The 21,048-nt window shown below is 43.6% G+C and overlaps 1 protein-coding gene across 1 annotated transcript in view; it reads right to left on the bottom strand.

The window, feature by feature from the left end:
* Positions 1-19,667: 19,667 nt before the first annotated feature.
* LOC137082127 (Fc receptor-like protein 5) overlaps positions 19,668-21,048 on the bottom strand; it is a 38,973-nt gene continuing 37,592 nt past the window's right edge. The window contains exons 10-11 of the mRNA XM_067447695.1: positions 19,961-20,065; positions 19,668-19,784 (exon numbers count right to left, since the gene is read on the bottom strand). Coding sequence (XP_067303796.1) covers positions 19,720-19,784; positions 19,961-20,065 — 170 coding nt within the window. The 3' untranslated portion in view covers positions 19,668-19,719. The remainder of the gene's footprint in view (positions 19,785-19,960; positions 20,066-21,048) is intronic.

Raw genomic sequence — 21,048 nt, 5'->3', positions numbered from 1 at the left:
AAATGCAAAAAAAATCAGATGCATGAAACGTCTCCAAACTGTTACACGCATACATTTTTTGGTATGGTTTCAGAGTCAGTGAGTATACTACAATAAAAACTTTGTGACTTGTGTAAAATTTTGTTAAGCATGCAAACACTGATAAACATGCTGGAGACAATAGCTGTTTAATATAAACTAGAACCCAACTCTGATGTGACTGACTGAGTTTGTTTCACATTACTCTAAATTATTTCACTTGCAGTTTCTGGCTAACTATTGAAGTGTATGGTATGTTAAAAAATAAAACAGCTTACCATATGTTTACAATGTTCTTATAAAGAAAGACAAAATAGTAAAGTATAAAACACACGTCTTTTTTTGCACAAGACCTAATAGACACACTGGTGTTACAATATTGGTGTGGAGCGAATTTAGCCAAATTAAAGGGCTACTTATCAACAGTAATTAATTTACTTAACTGTTGTTAATTAAGAGACATACACAAAAGAAATGTGTATCCATGACTGCTGCGAGATGCACAGCTTTAAGTGCAAATAGTTAGAAAAGTTTTAATAAAAGTTTGAAATGTATTAGTTGTTTAGTTAAGGTTAGACTCACTTTCATGTTGAGGCGTCATGTCCACATCCTAGACAAATCAGAAATATGTCCTAAAAGAAATATAATTAGTTTAGTCTTAAACACTCTCATGTAGAAGGACTGTCATTTAACTCTCTTTACGCTGTATTTGTTCATGTGTTTTTAATTCACTCCTATGAACATGTTTGACCATGCTCAGTGAGTAGTCTTTACAAACTGTACAACAGTACAAAACAAAAGAAACAAAAAATGTAAACAGTGTCATCGAGTAGTGGAAAAAAAATTATTTTACAAATCAGCATAAACTTTACAATAAACCATGAGATTGTGTTGGAGAATTTCTGTATTCATTTTAAATTGTTTGTGATATTTATTTTTTAATAAGTTGTTCTCTTGAATTTACTTTTGTGCAAACATAATTTCTGTATAAAGATTATGTTTGAAACTTAAGCCTTTAAAAGAGTGTGGAGCAACATAGTTCTTAAATGTATTTGTATTACAGCAGTGGTAGTGATAGTTCATCTAACAAACGAGCAGAAAATTAGCAGTAGAGCAAAAAATGAACAAAGATTTTTAGCACATATGTGGTCGTTTTATTTGCATGATGATGATGATGATGATAATAGTTGAAAACATACTATAACCTTTAATGTCAAGTAAGATGTTGAAAGAAACTATTTTGCCTACATTAAACAACTTAGGGGAAAAATATATATATTTGAAATGCTGGTTTCTTAAAAGAGAATGTTCAGTCATATATTTAAAAAAGGTTTCTTAAATGAAAGGTCTGCGTTCATCACGTGTGAGGAATAGCATGAACTTACACTGCTTTGTTGCAGAGAAGCGTCTTCACCTAAAACAGAACACAATCCAACAAACAAAGAAAATGTATCTGGACAAGATGCTAAAGCATAGTGGAGTAGAAACATATAATTTGTACATCCACATTTACAAACTTGTAACAAACTTACAAATTGTATTTTCAGTATGCATTATAAACAGCACTTGTCTTGTATGGTGTATATTTGAGCTATATTTTGTTATTTGGGTGCTCTTGAATTTACATGGCATGATGTACACACATCATTTTGTTTTATTTTGTCTACGGGTTTTACCAAAGCATGGACTTTTGTTTAACAGCCTTGGATTTTAATGAATGTGTAGCTTTCAGTGCAATAATCAGATGTCATTCCGTTGTAATTGTTTTAAGTGTAAACATCATAATGCTTCATGTGATCGATCCCACATCATAGATAAATGTAAAAGTTGCACTAAGTAAAATGTCAATTTGATCTAACGTTCTCAAACAGAAAGACTATATTATTTAAATTCTTTTTTTAACATTTTTTATTTATTCCTATAAACACTGAATGTTGACAGCTCTCAAAAAGAGTCTTCAGCTAAAAACACAAAATGTGAACAGTGTCATCTGCTTTCTGAACAAGATGACTAAAACTTGTCTAAATTGACTAATAAAAAACATAAATTACAAAACCACATTTACAAACTTTCACAATTACTCACGAATGGATTTTATGTATTGATTATAATTGGTATTCACAATATGTACTGTGCCTCTTTTCTTAGTTATTTGGTCTTTTTTACATGGATGTTACAGATACACATAATTTCTGTATAAAGTTCATGTTTGAAAATTTTATCTTAGCTTTACAAGAGTGTGGAACTTTTCATCACAAAGGTGTGACATAGCCCCCGACAAAATATTTAGCCGTCTACAAATATGCACAAAGATTTTAGCACAACTCCTGGGTAATTATATGTTCAATAAGTTATGACAACATATGTTTTTACATTGGTTTAACTCATCAAAATAAGTTAAGAAATTTTTTAAAGTCAGTTTAACATAATCTAAGTTTAAATAACTTAAGCATCCAAGTCGATTGTACTGCAAAAGTTCAAAATTAGCTTCTTTTTTTACAGTCTGTCTAACTGGGAGAAAAATAACTGTGAGTGTAAGCAAAATATCCTATGTTTTGTCTTGTTTTAGTAAAATGACAGCACTTGGTCAAGCAAAAGTTGCATTAATGTTTTTATAGTGTTTTCTTGAGAGAAGCCTACATTTTATATAGGCTATATGTCATGGTTCGCAATGCCAACCAAAGTTCACAATGTCATCTAGAGTTCACGATGCCAAACCCTTGCAGATGTACCAGAGCTGTGATGCGAAACATCGCAAAACATCTTTAGAACATGTTTTACAGCCTTTGACGCTTTACCGATTCTACAGCCCCCGACCAGACATCCTTTCTCGTTATCCAAAACAGCATGATACAAAGTATTTATGACTTTTATAAATGACTTTTTAAAGCGATATTTGGTTTAATTATTTTACCACAGTTTAAATCTACACCCTGGCGTGTGTCTTTGTGTGGGCCTACATTTCTTTTGGCTGGGGAGGGGGGATGCAACTACCAGATCTATCCTTGTTTCAAACGTTTGTCGTTTGCGAGTGATGTCATCTCAAACAGAACAGATTAAAGTATTTGATGTTAAATGTTAAAAACTGCTCGTTGGACAAATTTAAACTACTGCTGGGTGATATGTCTAATGCTTATGCACTCTAACAGTAACTCACAGTAATTTGGGTATGCAATGACTACAGCACATGCGGAAGGTGAGCAATAGAAGGGAACTTTTCTCTTTTCTGTTTATATTTGTGACCTGAGTTGAATGTTTACCTTTTCTTACGGACGAGTGTGATGGTACATAAGTCAATTTAATAAAAGTGGGAAAAACACTGCAGATTGTCTCTCGTTCATCTTTTCATCCGGTACCTTTTCTCTCTGGGCAATGGAACATTTCAACTTTGCATTACATCTTGTTTGAAATTTGAATTTGAAATTCTTCTGAAATTGTTTACTTCATGTGAAAACATTGTCCCTCATCAACCTTGACTTTTTTGTTGTTGTTTTTATCATTTTTATTGTTGTTTAGTGTTTTAATGGGAAACCACTCTGCAAATGTAGGCCTATGTGAAAATATTTTTTAATAAAAACAACCCCTGAGTGAAGTGTTTAACCTCAAAAGTTTCACATTTTAAAAAAATCATATCGGTTTTACTGTTTCAGAATACATTTTATTTTCCTGATAACATTTTACAATGCTTGAATACTGCGTTTTAGTTTTAAAGATCTGAATCACTTTAAAGTATTAAAGTTTGCCTATATGTGAAAAACTTTTCAAACATCACATTACCACCCCTTTTCACGTTTTTAAAGTTTAAAAGCACATCCTTTTTTAACAGTTGAAATTTGTTTTAAATTTAATGTTTTACCTCAATGCTCAAACAATGGAGCATAACTTAATCCATTGGAAGAAGTGGATGATCGTATCAAAGACTGGATAATCAATTCGCTGATCAACTAAAAATGGTTAAAAAACTTTGTTAAAGCTAATAACTATTTTTTACAAATGTTCTTTAATTTAATTATTTTCCCCAAAATTAAAATCTCTCTCTCTCTTTCTCTCTCTGTGTGTGTGTGTGTGTGTGTGTGTGTGTGTGTGTGTGTGTGTGTGTGTGTGTGTGTGTGTGTGTGTGTGTGTGTGTGTGTGTGTGTGTGTGTGTGTGTGTGTGTGTGTGTGAGAGAGAGAGAGAGACTACAACTACAATTAGAGTTGAAAGAGTTAAGAGCGAATAACTAAAGATAAACTAGGATGAACTAAACAAAAATGTTAACTAAAAAACAACCATTATTTTAAACATTATTTGTTTTGAATTATTTTACCATTATTTAAATCTTCACCTCTGTATACACTGGCTGTTTTCCTCTGTATTGAGGGGGGGTGTTAGGGGGAGGAGACTGGAAGGGATTTTACACACCCTCAGGCAGTTCATTCCACTTCTGTCATTGGGGAGAGAGGATGCGTTTTTTGCTTCAGCCTGTATAAGAAACCATTGTTTTGTCTAAACTAAATAAACGTTTAGCAGTAAATTGTAATCTGAAAAACTTAATATTATTTGTTTTGCTTTTATTGTTTTATTTATTTTGAATCGCTGTGTGTGTGTGTGTGTGTGTGTGTGTGTTGAAAACAATTACAGTTGAAAGAGTTAAGAGCGAATAAATGAACTACATTGCACTAAACAACAAATGTTAAAAACAAAAAAATAAGTATTATTAACCATTATTGAACTCTAAACTGATACATTCTTCTGCTCTGAGGGGAGTTTTAGTGGGCGGGGACTGGGGATGATTTTACATGCACCCCCGGATCTCACTTATGATTTAGCCATCAGGGAGAGAAGATGCGTTTGCACTGAACTCTGTAAGAAAACATTGTTTTGTCTAAACTAAATAAAAAATGTAACATTAAAATGTAATGTGAAAATAACTTAATATTATTTTCTTTTAATGAAAAGTGTGTGTGTGTGTGTGTGTGTGTGTGTGTGTGTGTGTGTGTGTGTGTGTGTGTGTGTGTGTGTGTGTGTGTGTGTGTGTGTGACTTGAAACAATTAGAGTTGAAAGAGTTAAGAGCGAATAACTAAAGATAAAACAAAATTGTAACTAGAAACGACCATTATTTTAAGTGTTATTTGTTTTTAATTATTGTACCATTATTTAGATCTTCACCTCTGTATAGACTGGGTGTTTTCTTCTGCTCTGAGGGGAGTGTTAGGGGCGGAGACTGGGGGGGATTTTACACGTACCCCCTGCTCTCACTGACGATTTAGCCATCGAAGGGAGAGGATGCTTTTGCACTGAACTCCATAGGAAAACATTGTTTTTGTCTAACTAAATAAAAATGTAACGTTAAAACATAATGTGAAAATTACTTAATATTATTTTGCTTTTATTTTTTTTTCATTTTAATCACTGCTGTGTGTGTGTGTGTGTGTGTGTGTGTGTGTGTGTGTGTGTGTGTGTGTGTGTGTGTGTTGAAACAATTAGTCTTGAGAGAGTCATGAACAAATAAATAAACTACATTGAACTAAACAACACATGTTAAAACAAAAAAAAGTATTATTAACTTTTATTTACCATTATTGAACTAATGCATTCTCTAGCATTGAGGGGGAGTGTTAGGGGCGGAGACTGGGTGGGGAACTTTACACAGCCTCAAGCAGCTCATTCCGCTTCTGTCATCGGAGAGAGAGGATGCTTTTGCACTGAACTCCATAAGAAAACATTGTTTTGTCTAAACTAAATAAAAATGGAACATTACAATCTAATGTGAAACAACTTAATATTATTTGTTTAGCTTTTATTTTTTATTTTACTTTTATTCGTTGTACCAGATCAATGGGAGTGTTAGGGGCGGAGACTGGGGGTGTGTCTTTACACACGCTCCCACAGCTCATTCCGCTTCTGCCATCGGAGAGAGAGGACGCTTTTACACCGAGCTCCATAAGAAAACATTGTTTTTTTCCTAAAGAAAACTCGTGTAAGTGAAATAACATTATTCGTACTTTCTTTCTTTGATATGTTTAATACATATACCTTTTTGAACCTACTCTATAACTTGTCTTTATATTTACTTTTTTAAATGATTGAACATTGACTTTTTTAACAAGCTGTATGTATGTCAAAGAGAAAAACAAACTTTAACTTGTCTTTATCTTTAAACATACCATACCTTGTATTTAACAGAGACGTTTTTAAAAAAACATCTAAAAACATCTAAAATGTATGTGAAATACAATCTTTGTTTAATAAAAACTGATTTCCATGATCTTATACTTGTCACTGCTATTCCTATGCCAAAACCCCACTCAAGAGTACATTTGAAACATTCTTTGATTGTTTTCAAACAGTTACGAAAACACACACACACAAAGTTACCAAAACAGTCATAAATTCCTTTGAAAGGGGGATGTATAGGAGGAGGAGGGTGGTAAGAAAACAGATGGTCAAACTGATAGTCATAAAACAGGTGTCCGGAAATTGTGTCCAGGAACAGGTGTCCAGTCCGGTGGGAGGGAGGGGGGGAAGGAGGGGGGGTTATGGAATTTTTATGACCCCATCAATCAATCAAATTTGACACATAGTCGCCTCTATTCTCTCTTGCGGGCGAGGGCTTCGATTCTCTCTCTCTTTTTTTGACCATACATGTGTTTGCATCCCTGAACTCTACACATCTCAACATGTAAATAGGAAAATGTTGCCGTTATTCTGTCACTTTTTGAGCAGTCTGCTAGCTGGAGCCATTTATCTTCAGTCTTTGTGCTAAGCTAGGCTAGCGGTGTGTGTGTCAGAGAGAGTTATGGCACACACGGAGATGAGAATGGTGTGTATGGACCAAGAGACAACCTCCCGCGGTCTCTCTTGAAGCCTATACGGAAATAATTTAAGCTGCAATTCCTCGACTGGCTCCAGAAGGAGCAGAATCTCATTGAGCCCGATGTTAAAATGCCCAACTTTACAGCAGGAAAAAAAAAAAAAAAAAACATGTTTACAGCCTGGTACAAATTGTGGTTTTGGCCTATATGGCTAATTTTGCCCTTCATGACAACTGTGAGGAGGTGAATTTTATTTTTATAACTCATCCGTTTACATTATAAAATGCTCCGCCCACATCCCACTTCTTTGCCCATTTTCTGTCATCCGGGCGTGACTCGTGATGACGCGTTGCCAAGATAGCAACGCCCAGCTTGCCCCTACTTTACTGTTCAGAACGGCTTACCGGAATCCTATGGGTTACGTCACGGACACTATACGTCCATATTTTTTTTTACAGTCTATGGTATGGACCAAGCGGCAACCTCCCGCAGTTTCTCTTGAATCCAATACGGAAGTAACTTAAACTGTAATTCCTCGACTGGCCACTAGAGACAGGCTCCAGAAGGAGCAGAATCTCATTGAGCCCGATGTTAAAATGCCCAAATTTACAGCAGAAAAAAACATGTTTACAACCTGGTACATTTGTGGTTTTGGCCTATATGGCCAATTTAGCTCTTCATGAGAACTGTGAGATGGTGAATTTTTTTCATAGCTAACTTATTCATTTACATTATATAAAGCCTTAAAGTTCTGCATAATTAAGGGTGTGGTCACTTTGATTGACAGGTAGCCATTTATCCGCTGTCTGTTAGTCATCGCATCACCTAAGCTCCGCCCACATCCCGCCTCTTTGCCCATTTTCTGTTATCCGGGTGTGACGCGTGATGACGCCAGCTCGTCTCTACTTTGCGCTTCAAAACTGCTCTTCAGAATCCTATGGGTAATGTCACGGACACTACGTCCATGTGTATGTCCAAATGTGTGTGTTCCTTTCAATTCCTTCAAACTTTTGTTTGATTCTCCGCTCCTCTTTTCAAATCAGTTTGGATTATTTTGTGTATAGTTTGAATCTTCTTTTGGTTGCGGTTTTGTAAATCTCTTGTATTGATTCAGTGTGTTTTCTTACGTATTGTAATTGAGTGCATTAATGTGAGTTTTCATTTATTTAATTTATTTGTAGTTGTCAGTTTACCTGATTTATTTTTTTCCTTTCTTTAGTGTGCCAATTTCAGTCTGAGTTTTGGAATCTATTTATTGTTTATGTATTTTAATTTTATATCTATTATAATTTTAATTAGTTAACCTTGTGAAATATTGTATTGATTTAGGCTAAGTTTCATTTATGTGATATTTAGAGTTAAATGTATTTTTCTGGAGTTTGATTAATATTTATTTTGCTGAATTCATCTGGGTCACACCCCGAGCCCTGGACACAATATGAAGAAACGTCTCGGTTACGTATGTAACCCTCGTTCCCTGAGGAGGGAACGGAGACGTAACGTCAGTGACTGACGAATGGGGGTTTCGCCTAGAAACCAATCATCTTCGAGATCTTAGAAAGCGCCCAATGGCAGTGCCAATGCCATGGGCATGCGAATTTGCATGCGTAACTCCGCCTACCCACCTGGGTATATAAGGAAGTAGCTGGCATGAATCGCATTATGTTACCTGCTGAGGAGCCAAGACTGAACTCTCGGCCGTTCCAGCGGTACAGCGGAAGTGGCAGCGGGACGTTACGTCTCCGTTCCCTCCTCAGGGAACGAGGGTTACATACGTAACCGAGACGTTCCCTTTCGTTCAGTCACTCCGACGTAACGTCAGTGACTGACGAATGGGGGTCCCAATGCAATCACGCCACTCGGCTGTCTTCCAGTGCCCTGCGCAAGCGTGAGAACCCTGATGCAAGCAGAACGGTCAAAGGCCTCTACTTAACGCAGGAAAACCAAGGTACACTGGGAGGCATATTCCAGGAGGAGATATGCACCAAGATGCCTACCCGTAGGGAGGACTTAGGGATACACGTATGACCCCGGGGGGCTGCATACGGAAGATCACTGGGGTACCAGCCGAAGGTGGATTTTTAACCCCAGGAGGTGGCAAGGTTGCCAAGGGAATACACCCGCTCAGGGAGGCTTACGGTGGAAATACACATGTGGGGGTCGCCGGAGGGGAACCATGCACATGGGGCACCTGGCCGGACACGAGTGTCTGGGCTAAGGGCAGACTTACTGGCGTCGGCGTCGTCAGTGCTGGAGGAGCTCAGGGCTCTCGGGGAACTCACCTGAGAAGAATATCGCACGTATCCAGTCCGTGGAGTGGAATGGCGAGCAAGCGAAGACACCTGAGCCAATCCATTACCGGCCACTTGTAGAGGCGAGTACATAGTCGGATACAGGCTCCACTCGGAGGTTACAAAACCTGGCGAATGTGTTTGGTGTCGCCCAGCCTGCAGCTCTGCAGATGTCTGTCAGCGGAGCGCCATGTGCTAAAGCCCAAGAGGAGGCCACACTCCGGGTGGAATGGGCCCTGACCCCAAGGGGACATGGGCGTCCCTGCTGCTGGTAAGCCAAAACAATGGTGTCCACTATCCAGTGAGACAGCCTTTGCTTTGAGAGAGCCTTCCCTTCAGCTTCCCACCATAACAGAAAAAGAGCTGGTCTGAGGTCCTGAACACTGCGTCCTGTCTACGTAAGCGCGAAGGGCGCGTACTGGACAGAGCAATGCCAAGGCTGGGTCTGCCTCCTCCAAGGCAGCGCTTGCAGGTTCACCACCTGGTCTCTGACAGAGTGGTGGGAACCTTGGGCACATATCCAGGCCGGGGTCTCAGGATCACGTGAGAGTCAGCCGGCCCGAATTCCAGGCACGTTTCGTCAACCGAAAATGCCTGCAGGTCCCCTACCCTCTTGATGGAGGCCAATGTGGTCAGGAGTGCTGTCTTATAGACAAGATTACTTAACATCTACTGACCGCAAAGGCTCAAATGGGGCCCTCTGCAGAGCACTTAGAACTACTGAGAGGTCCCAAGAGGGTAAGAGAGGAGCACAAGGAGGAAGTAGTCTCCTCGCACCCCTCAGGAACCTGATGACCAGGTCGTGCTTACTTACCATTTTCCCGTCCAAGAGGTCATGGTAGGCGGCGATAGCGGCCACATAAACCTTCAGGGTGGATGGAGACAGCCTTCGATCCAACCCTTCCTGGAGGAAAGAGAGCACGGACCCGATCGGGCATTTCCAGGGGTCTTCTTGGCGAGAAGAGCACCAATTGACGAAGAGGTTCCACTTCAACGCATAGGCCTGTCTCGTGGACTCGGCCCGAGCGGAAGTGATGGTAGCCACCACCGGAGGTGGTAGGGTACTCAAACCTGCCGCGTCCCGTCCAGGAGCCACACGTGGAGGTTCCAAAGATCGGGACGCGGGTGCCACAGGGTGCCCCGTCTCTGAGAGAGTAGGTCCTGTCTCAGAGGGATTGGCCAGGGAGGGGCTGTCGCAAGGAGCAATAGTTCTGGGAACCAGGTCCGGCCGTGCCAGTACGGGGCGACCAAGATGACCTGCTCCTTGTCCTCCCTGACCTTGCACAGAAACGTGCAAGAAGGCTCACTGGGGGAAACGCATACTTGCGTAGGCCCCGCGGCCAGCTGTGCGCCAGTGCATCTGTGCCGAGCGTGCCCTCGGTCAGGGAATAGTACAGGCTGCAGTGGGACGAGTCGTGAGAGGCAACAGAACTACCTGTGCGTCCCCGAACTGATCCCAATCAGCTGGACCGACTGGGGATGGAGTCTCCACTCCCCAGGGATTGGCTGAACCCGTGAGAGCTCGTCGGCTGCACGGTTCAGGATCCCCGGGATATGGACAGCACGAAGGGACCTCAGGCGCTTCTGACTCCATAAAACGAGATGGCGGGCGAGTTGAGACATGCGGCGGGAGCGTAGACCGCCCTGGCGGTTGAAGTACGCTACTACGGCCGTGTTGTCCGATCTGACTAGTACGTGTTGACCCTTCAGCAACGCTCGGAAGCGGTGCAGGGCGAACCGTACTGTCAGCAACTCGAGGCAATTGATATGCAGGCGGCTCTGGCTCTCTGACCAAGAACCGGCGGCTGCATGTCCATTGCACATGGCACCCCAACCCGTGGTGGACGCATCTGTTGACACAACAACATGCCGGGAAACTCGTTCTAAGGGCACTCCTGCCCGTAGAAAGCTGAGGTTCGACCACTAGGTGAGTGTCTGTCTGCAGGCCTGAGTCACTGGGACCCGGAGCGTGCCAGACTGCCATGCCCATCTCGGGACTCGATCGCGAAGCCAGTGCTGAAGCGGTCTCATATGAAGCAATCCGAGCGGCGTCACCGCGGCTGCAGATGCCATATGCCCCAGGAGCCTCTGAAATAGTTTCAGTGGAACCGCACTCTTGCTCTCTATATGCCTGAGGCAAGTCAGCAGCGACTGCGCGCGCAAGCCGGTAAGCTGCGCGCACATGGCGACCGAGTCGATCTCCATACCGAGAAAAGAGATCCTCTGCACGGGGCAGAGTTAGCTCTTCTCCCAGTTGACCCGAAGGCCCAAACGAGCTAAGTGGTGGAGAACCAGGTCTCTGTGTTCGCACACCCGGTCCCGAGAGTGGCCCAGTATGAGCCAGTCGTCGAGATAGTTCAGGATGCGAACCCCTTGTTGCCTGAGTGGCGCAAGGGCTGCCTCGACAATCTTCGTGAAGACGCGAGGGGACAGAGCTAGCCCGAATGGTAGTACGGCATACTGATATGCCCGCCCTTCGAACGCAAACCGCAGGAACGGTCTGCGTCGCGGAAGGATGGACACATGGAAGTACGCGTCCTTCAGGTCGATCGCTGCAAACCAATCGCATGGACGAACGCATTCGAAAAGGCGTTTTGCAGTCAACATCCTGAACGGAAGCCTGAACAGGGATCGGTTCAGGACGCGAAGGTCCAGGATCGGTCGTAACCCACCGGATTTCTTCGGTACAATGAAGTAAGGGCTGTAGAAGCCGGACTTCATCTCGGCTGGAGGGACGAGCTCGACCGCAACCTTCGCCAGTAGGGTCGCGATCTCCGCACGCATGACTGGGGCATTGGACCCCACCACGGTGTACCGGACACCCCGGAAGCGGGGAGGAGCTCGCGTGAACTGAATCGCGTAGCCGAGCCGGATGGTCCGTGCGACCCATCGGGACAGACCCGGCAGCTGTAGCCACGCTCCCAGGGAGTGTACCAACGGGGTCACGCGGAGCACCGGCGTACCCTCGGTGGGGCAGCGAGGCAGCGTTACCGGCCCGGACTCGGGTGGCGTAGCGGCCCGGTGTCGGGGCGGCGGTAACGGCTGCGCCCTGACAGAGGAGACCAGGGAAGGACTCGCGTTCCACTGGGGTCTGCTCTGAGAGGGGGCTGGCGACAGAGAGGGACGAGAGCGGCGTGGCCCGGGGGCGGCGCACACTGCCGTCACCGGTCTCTGGGTGCTCAGGGATGGGTTAATCAGTTCTTTCTACAAAGGTTGCTGCTGACCCGTGGGCCAGCAGCTGGACAAAGGATTCTCCCCCGGCCCTCCACCGGGAGAAGGGGCGGACCTGCCACCGTCCCATGAAAGAACTGCCCATCCCAGAGCTGTCCGCGTCCGGAGCGCCGCTGGCCTTATTTTCAGCAGGCTGCGGGGCTGGCGCGGACTGGGACGGCTTCCTGCAGCGCGCCCTGTGGCGTGGCCAGGGTGAAGACTGCTGCTGTGGCCACGCGGGAGGGGGTCGCAGGAAGTCGCCCAGGCGGCGAGGAGGCTGAGGCAACTGTGCCGGCGGCGCTTAGGTGCAGCAGTGGGCCGCCGGGGCAGATGGCCTCAGTCTGCCTCTGGGGACAGCCAAGAACTGTTGGGCGCAGTCCCTGACTGTGCCGCCGATAAGGCCGGCCTGGGATATGGGCGAGCTGAGGAGGCGGGCTCACTCAGCCGTCCCACATCGACCAAGTAAGGCCAGTTGTCTTTCCCGGACCACAGCTGTGGACATCTCCTGACCCAGGGGGCGTGTGGTCACCTATGCCGCGCTGGGCGGGATCGGTGGCGGCACGCCTTCCTCGAGGCAGTGTTACCGGCCCGGACTCGGGTGGCATAGCGGCCCGGTGTCGAGGCACTGGTAACGACTGCGCCCTGACAGAGGAGACCAGGGAAGGACTCGCGTTCCACTGGGGTCTGCTCTGCGAGGGGGCTCGTAAGCCCTGGATCAGCTCTGTCCTCGTGCATACGCATCGGGGCGGCAGCTTACCCCATAGCACTGCTGGACTACGCCACCGAAGTAGACGAGCCAGCAGGCTTGGGAGGGCGCTTAGGATAGCCTCACCGCGTCAAGTCAAAGCACTCAGTGGACACCGAAGTGCGCAACAGAGCACCTGACCGAGGGGGAGGGACCCCAGTGTACCCTTAGGCCGCGACCCCTCGAGGGCAGAGAAGGCGGAGGAGGCCACCAAACGGTCGCGGGAAGATCCGGAGATCTCCCGGACCGCGTGCCCTCCTCATGCATCTCGGGAGCGAAATGGCATTGGGGGCGGGGCCCGCAGCTGTCGGGTGCCACCTCCAAAAACCAATCGCCCAACCGCGAGCACTCGTGACAGGGCGGAGATTCACACCAGCCCGAGGCTCGCGGCTGCCCGAGATAACATGGCTGTCAACTCTAGATCAGATTCTACAGTGCTACCACACCCGGAGGCGGAGCATAGCCGAATCGTCATTCCCAAAGGACTCTAGCCCACCTTGAGATGCGGCAATCGACCTCTCGCCGCTATCTGGAGTATGAACGAAACGAACGGGGCGTCAGCAGACGGTCCCGCTGTTTCAGTCCAACACTCACTGGAAGCGATGTGCAAGAGGGCGGGAGTGGCCCGAGGAATGATCGTCGGGGTTCTTAATACCACAGCACCGCCCTCAGGTCACCCTGGCCACCAGCCAAAGTACCACCTCTCTCGGAGATGGTAGATCGGGGTGTGGCAGAGGGGACTCTCTCTCTTTACAGAGATCATTGAGTCTCGACCACAACATCGCGATGGTCATGTTCCCACAGAGGGAACACAGCACATCCACAAACACTGTCCGAACGTGCTGGGCCCAAACACGTCGAGCAGTGAATGCGTCCCAAAGACAGCAACAGATATCGACTGCACCCGGAAGTGCGCGGGCAACCCGTCTTGAAAAAGACGTGCCACACGCAAGCTCTTTTTGTGAGAGGAAGCTCTGCAGAGTGCCGAAGCGCCCAGGGAAAACACACACAGCTGTTGCAGATCACTGCACAGATCAGCAGGCAGGCAATGTGAGATCGCTGGAACGCGCCGTACACCAACACCCTGGAGAACCGCTCGTCTCGAAGACTGAAGAGAGGACTTCAGAATTCAGGCTTGCCGGAGTGAAGAGATGCTCTTGGCTCCGAAGCAGAAACATAATGCGATTCATGCCAGCTACTTCCTTATATACCCAGGTGGGTAGGCGGAGTTACGCATGCAAATTCGCATGCCCATGGCATTGGCACTGCCATTGGGCGCTTTCTAAGATCTCGAAGATGATTGGTTTCTAGGCGAAACCCCCATTCGTCAGTCACTGACGTTACGTCGGAGTGACTGAACGAAAGGGAACTAGACTTCTTAATATAATTCAGCGTCACTTCTCTTTTAACACTCAAACCATCAGAGACTCAATATGTACAGATGAGCGTGAATATGCTGTCACACATTGTCTATAACGTGATTTTGATTGTGGTTGGATGGACTGGTTATTGTTCAAATATTTTGACTGTAACGTCACAGAGCATTTTCAGTAATTCGAGGATGAGATCTGCGCCTGTGTGTGAGTGTGTGTCTGAAAGTGATGTAAAAGGTGAGCAGGAGAAAGAGAGAAACACACTGATGTTCTACTCTTCTTCATTTTATTTCCCCTTTTCTATCTGTGACCTCCGTGTCAGGGTTTTGTCTCAGGAATCTACTAGAAAAATATGAGCCAGAAGCAGAATGACAAGTGACCCAGGAACAGAAGATATCATGTCCATTTTCTTCTTATCAAACCTGTGGACTCGATGTCCTGACAGGCTGGAGCTGAGCTTGTGCAAACTCCACAAACAACTTTTTTTTTTTTTTTTTTTTTTTTACAGTCAAAGATTGGCCACTTCATTGAAGAGTTGTGCTCTTTATTATGGCGTTCATATACAGGTGTAGTTTTGTTTTGTGCAGTCTGAAGCACATGAACATTAACACGTGTGTGACTCAAATTAGCTCCACAGATGATCTGTCATTCTTCAGAAGCTGGAATCATAATTCAATAATCGTTTGTATGAGAGCGTGTGTTACATCCCATCTTGACATAGTTGCCAGGGTCGCGGTTTTCCCGCACAATTTGGCTATTTTGAAAAAGGAGTTGCGGGAAAAATTGCGCTGGTTGCGGTTTATTGGGCTACATTTAAAATGTACCGCGGCCGCAAAAAAAAAAAAAAAAAACCTTTTAAATGGAACCGTTAATATTAGTGGGTATTGATCCCCAGCCCCAGGAATGATTACTTGGCAACAACCTGCTGCGCGCGTTGCTGCACGTGAGATGTGAGAAGCACGTCAATTATGCCTTTGAAGCCTCATCACGTCACGTTATGAATAGATGTGGTTGTGGGATTTTCTGTTCTGTTGTCCGTGAATGAGGAAGCAGTGCACCATTATAACATGTCAGGTAAATGGGGAAAATATGGAAAGAAATATCGCAAAGAATGGGAGACAGAGAAAGGATTAAAGGAATTTATTCGAAGTGTTCCAAATGATGATACAAAAGCGTTCTGCAAATATTGCAAATGTGAAATCAGAGCTCACCACGGTTATCTGTTAACTCATGCTGCAACTGAAAAAAATTTAAAAAAATGCTGCTCCTTTCTCAAATGCCAGAACATTATTTGAGACAGGCAGTTCATTTCTAAGAACTAATGTTGCTGTGAAAGAGGCAGAGTTGAAGCTGGCTGCCCACGTGGCTTGTCACTCAAGCACTTCAACTGTTGATCATTTAGGAAGTGTGGTGGAAGAAATTTCTAAGAAAGGGATTAGTTTACATTGAACGAAATGCACAGCACTAATTAATTCAGTGATTGGACCAGTAGTACATGAAGACCTTCTGGAGGATATAGGAAGTGGACCATACTCTCTTATTGTTGATGAGAGCACTGATGTCACAACCAAAAAACAACTGTGCATTGTCATGAGATACTACAGCAAGAAGCCCTCACCAATCATTAGCACTTTTGCAGGAATGATCAATATAGTAGCTGGTGATTCACTGACCATAGCAAATGCACTGTTCAAATTCCTGGATGACAACAAATTGTCCATACTAAATTGCATTGGTCTTGCAACTGATGGCTGTAACACAATGTGTGGGCAACATAACTCAGTGCTACAGAAATTCCGTGACCGCAATCCTCATATTGTCTACATAAAGTGTTTGTGCCATTCTCTTCAGCTCTGTGCATCAAAAGCTGTCAGTGTCCTCCCCAGAAATGTCGAGTACATGGTTTCTCAGACCTACAGTTAGTTTTCAAATGCCACCCAGCGTCTCCAAAAGTATTCTGAACTATACAAAACCATAAATGTAGGTGAAAGCCCGCTGAAGATTCTGCCGCTGTCTGACACTAGGTGGCTCGCTATTAGTGAGTGCATCAACCGGATCCTTTCACAGTATGTGGAGCTTAAGTTGCATTTTCAGTTGACAAAAGACAGTGAGAGGAGCTATGCTGCAGAACTGCTGTACCAAATGTACAGTGACAGCATTAACCTGATATACCTAAAATCCCTCCAACCAATTGTGTCAGAGTTAAACAGGCTTAATAAAATCTTTCAACTTGACAAACCCGATCCTGCAAAACTTCTAGCTGAACTTCTAACATTTTACCGGTCCCTGCTTGAGCGCATAGTTTTGCCGAAGACATTCCAGAGCTGGCAAGACATCATGGAGTTTAACCTTTCTGATGAGAATCTTTTGCCGCTTGATGCTGTAGACTTTGGGGTGCAGTTCCGTCTTGCTTTGTTTGAAGCCACTGGAATAAGTGACCTTGCTGAACAGGACATGAAACGCAGGTGCAGGGACTACATGCTAGAGTTATCTAAGGAAATTAGGAAGAGACTTCCAGATAACATTAAACAGTTAGAGGCTCTCACATTCCTGTCACAGAGTCATGCTCTGTCATCAAGTAAGCCAAGGATTGATGATCTTCCCTTTTTCCACCTCTTCAAGGGAGATGTAGGAAAAGCAGAGCAACAATGGAGAGTAATTCACACTATTAAATGGAAAAATGCAGAAGATGGCAAAACAGAGGACTTCTGGGTAGAAGTTTCTGCATACACAGATACTGCAGGGGATAGAAACTTTGAAGATCTTGGCAATTTTGCATTGAGTCTTCTTGCTTTACCATTCAGCAATGCAGCAGTTGAGCGTTCATTTTCCCAAATGTCACTGATAAAGAACAAGCTAAGAAACAGGCTAGAGCAGAATTCTTTGGTAAATATAATGAGGATTCGAGCTTACATGCAAAGTAGAAACATATGCTGCCATGAATTTAAACCATCACCACGGATGCTTTCCCTCTTCACTGCTGAAATCTATTCAGCAGCACCTGAGAAGAGTGGAGAAGAGAGCACACATGTCTAAAAGGAAACAGCCCTGTTGAGATTGTATATAGTTCTGTTCAACATTGTAATCAAAATGAGTTTGCACAGTTAGGCCATCTAAGAAGAAAAGGTTCTGAAGAGTTCTGAAAAAAGAGAAGACAAAAACAAAGGGACAAGTGTTCAAGTTCACCCAGTAAGCATATTGGTAATAAAATTGATAAAAGCAAGTGTATGTTAATTTAGCTTAACAGTGTGTTGGTTTTTATGCTGATGCTTATGTGTAAACAGAAGAAACAGCAGATATGGAGAGAAGAGCATCAGAGAGAAGTGCTGAGAAGAGAAAAAGTAAGTACAAGTTAGTACTTCTGACTAGGGCGATGAAATGTTTTTGTTTGACCTTTATTGTATGACATTGTGTAAAAAAATAAAACGTATTAATAATTTGGGTAATGCAATAGGCCAAAATATTAAACACACACACACACACACACACACACACACACACACACACACACACACACACACACACACACACATATAGTTTATTTTTTGGTCTTTTGTGGAAATCCAGTCTTTGTCTAATCTGATTGGACACTGGGAAATTGGGCTAGTTTTCATTCCATTTGGGCGGGTTTTGAGTTGTCATTGGGCTGGAAATATTTCTGGGACCTGGCAACCCTGCATCTTGACGTTTGAACTATAGTCTAAACTATAAAACGATAGAAAGCATGTAGTAGATTATGTGCGACAGGTTTATTATTTAAAGGCTTATTTGTAGCGTATATCAAATATAGGCTAATACAGTCGCTTCACCAATAAATCTGTCACTCGCCCTATTGTTCGAATTCTATAGCTTTCTGCCTGAATAAACATATCAAACATAATGGGCAGTTGTCATGACTGTGTTGTGGATTCGCATGTGCAGTGATGAAAGGACATTATGACCTGTGCTGTCTCTTGCTTTAAATGATGAGCAATAATTTCCATCATTTCTATTCACATGGTTCAATATATGAGATGAATGACGAATCAGGAGACAAAATCCTTTATTCCAGTTAACATGATTATATCATGATGTACATTAACGATGTGTTTAAGGAGTTAAAACATGGATACTCTGCTGGCCGGACATGAGAGTCACAGACAGACTCGAGACTCCGGATGATGTTCGTGTGCTTCAAGCTGCCCAAATCAACAGCTGTATGAAAGCCTCCTCACACCCTCACTGATGCTGCTTTCACTAAATGATGTTTCTTAAAAAACTAAGTCCGGGAGAAGCACGTTCAAATGATCTACCTAATCATGATGTCATTCCAACCAGCTGTCAACAATCAGTAATCAACATGTCTACCAATCAGCTCAAGTGGAGGATCACATAAATACCCAGTCAACTCACCAACGTTCCTTGACAAAGTTTGCAGCATCCCTCCACCACCCCTTCTACCTCACACACACCTGGTTAACTTTCCTAACCAGAAATACGGGGGGAGTACTCTGGGTTCGGGCCAAATACCGAGCTCGGTGCCCTCTCCTCGGACAGCACGCCAAATACCCATACCATTTATTCTATCTGAATTATTTGTAAGTGTGAACTCGTGAAAGTCTCTTTCAGACTGTTTGCTGGACACACAGAGGACGGGTTTAGGATTTTATTAACGTTTTCATTCAAATTATCCATCGGGTTTACACGTAGAGTTTCGCCGTGGCTGATGCTCGCCTTGGATTTGACCTGACGAAGGCAAAAGTAACATTTCCTCTCCGCGTATTTGAGTCTCTGATGAAAGGCCAGAACCTCTGCTTGGTGTTCACTTTGATTCGACTGTGACAAACTATTTTACCGCTTGCTTCAGTTTTTTCTTAAATGTACGAGAAGAAAACACAAGCGTGAGCGGCTCGTGGACGCGCACAGACCACTCCACATAGGCTTATAGCCAAAGACTAATTTACAGCCCCAGTCCCTGGTTAGGCTTTTAAAACAAAAAGAAAAAACACACACGCACACATACACATACACACACACAAAAAGATATCTGATATCCCCACACAGATAACATCACTACAGAAAGATACCCCCCCCCCCCCCCCCCCGGTTTAATTATCTGAGCCTGCTCCATTTAATTAGATTGAATTGTCTGCGCGTGCTTCTCCCGAAATTAGTTTATTAAACTTCAATTAAATATGAAGCTCATAAAACAAGAAAAAACTACAATATTTCCAACAAGGATAATAAATGCTGACAGAAGATTTAAGCATGTGGACAGAATGAACAGTGTGAGTCTTTTTAAAGATGTTAATATCCGACTGAAGTTTCTTCCTCTGTTACGGCGAACTGACTTTGATCTTCAGCAGATGAAACTGAAATACACACATTATTGACTCAGTGAATGACCATCATGTGGTGAAAATATTGATCTATATAATATAAAAAGAGAAACAGTAATGGTGTCTGTCAGAGAGAGAGAGAGAGAGAGAGAGAGAGAGAGAGAGAGAGAGAGAGAGAGAGAGAGAGAGAGATCAGACAGAAGTGTTACCTCTCGCTCTGTAACATTTGTAAAGCAGCACGACTGTGGCGATCAGATACTGACAAGCTGCCAGAAGAAAACTGAGGATTTTGAGTCCAGAAATCTGAGCTGACACTGAAACACAAACACAAGAACATTATTCAGCAACATAACGGAGCTCTGAAGACCGTTCAGAAAGTTTCTCGAGGAACCTAAAGTTATTGTGAGTGAATATAAAAGCTTTTAAATGTTTTTCCTCCGGTCTCGTATTATTCCTCCACCATTTCCCTTTTATGTTCATCAAAACTCAATGTTTGACACTGAACACACATGAGCTCAATCAGATTCATTCCTTCCTGCTTTCAAAAGAAAATAATAATAGTCTCTAACATGTTTGACCTGATTTTTAGGGATGGAAATGGGTGAAAAAGGCGAGAACATTGCGTGGAAAGAGAAACATTCTCCGAGGTCAGGACACATTAATATAAGCAAACTCGACTCTCAAAAATGTGTGACACTGCACAAAATGTGAATACAGAAGGAATGCAATAATTTACAAATCTAAAAAACGTACATTTTATTCACAATAGAATATAGATAACATATCAAATGTTGAAAGTGAGACATTTTGAAATGTCATGCCAAATATTGGCTCATTTTGGATTTCATGAAAGCTATACATTCCAAAAAAGTTGGGACAGGTAGAAATAAGAGGCCGGAAAAGTCAAATGTACATATAAGGAACAGCTGAAGGACTAATTTGCAGCTTATTAGGTCAATTGGCGACATGATTGGGTATAAAAGAGCCTCTTAGAGTGGCAGTGTCTCTCAGGAGTCAAGATGGGCAGAGGATCACCAATTCCCCCAATACTGCGGCGAAACATAGTGGAGCAATATCAGAAAGGAGTTTCTCAGAGAAAAACTGTGTACCAGCCTGGTACAAACTGTGGTTTTGGCCTATACGGCTAATTTTGCCCTTCATAACAGCTGTGAGGAGGTGATTTTTTTATAACTCATTCGCTTACGTTATATAAAGCCTTAAAGTTCTGCATAATTAAGGCATGGTTACTTTGAGTGACAGGTGGATAGCCATTTGTCCGCAGTCTATAGTCATTGCG

The sequence above is a fragment of the Pseudorasbora parva genome, chromosome 1, assembly GCF_024679245.1.
Source record: "Pseudorasbora parva isolate DD20220531a chromosome 1, ASM2467924v1, whole genome shotgun sequence".
In the NCBI taxonomy this organism is placed as follows: Eukaryota; Metazoa; Chordata; class Actinopteri; order Cypriniformes; family Gobionidae; genus Pseudorasbora; species Pseudorasbora parva.
Note: the sequence above shows the minus strand (reverse complement) of the source record. Positions and strands in the feature narration are given on the sequence as shown.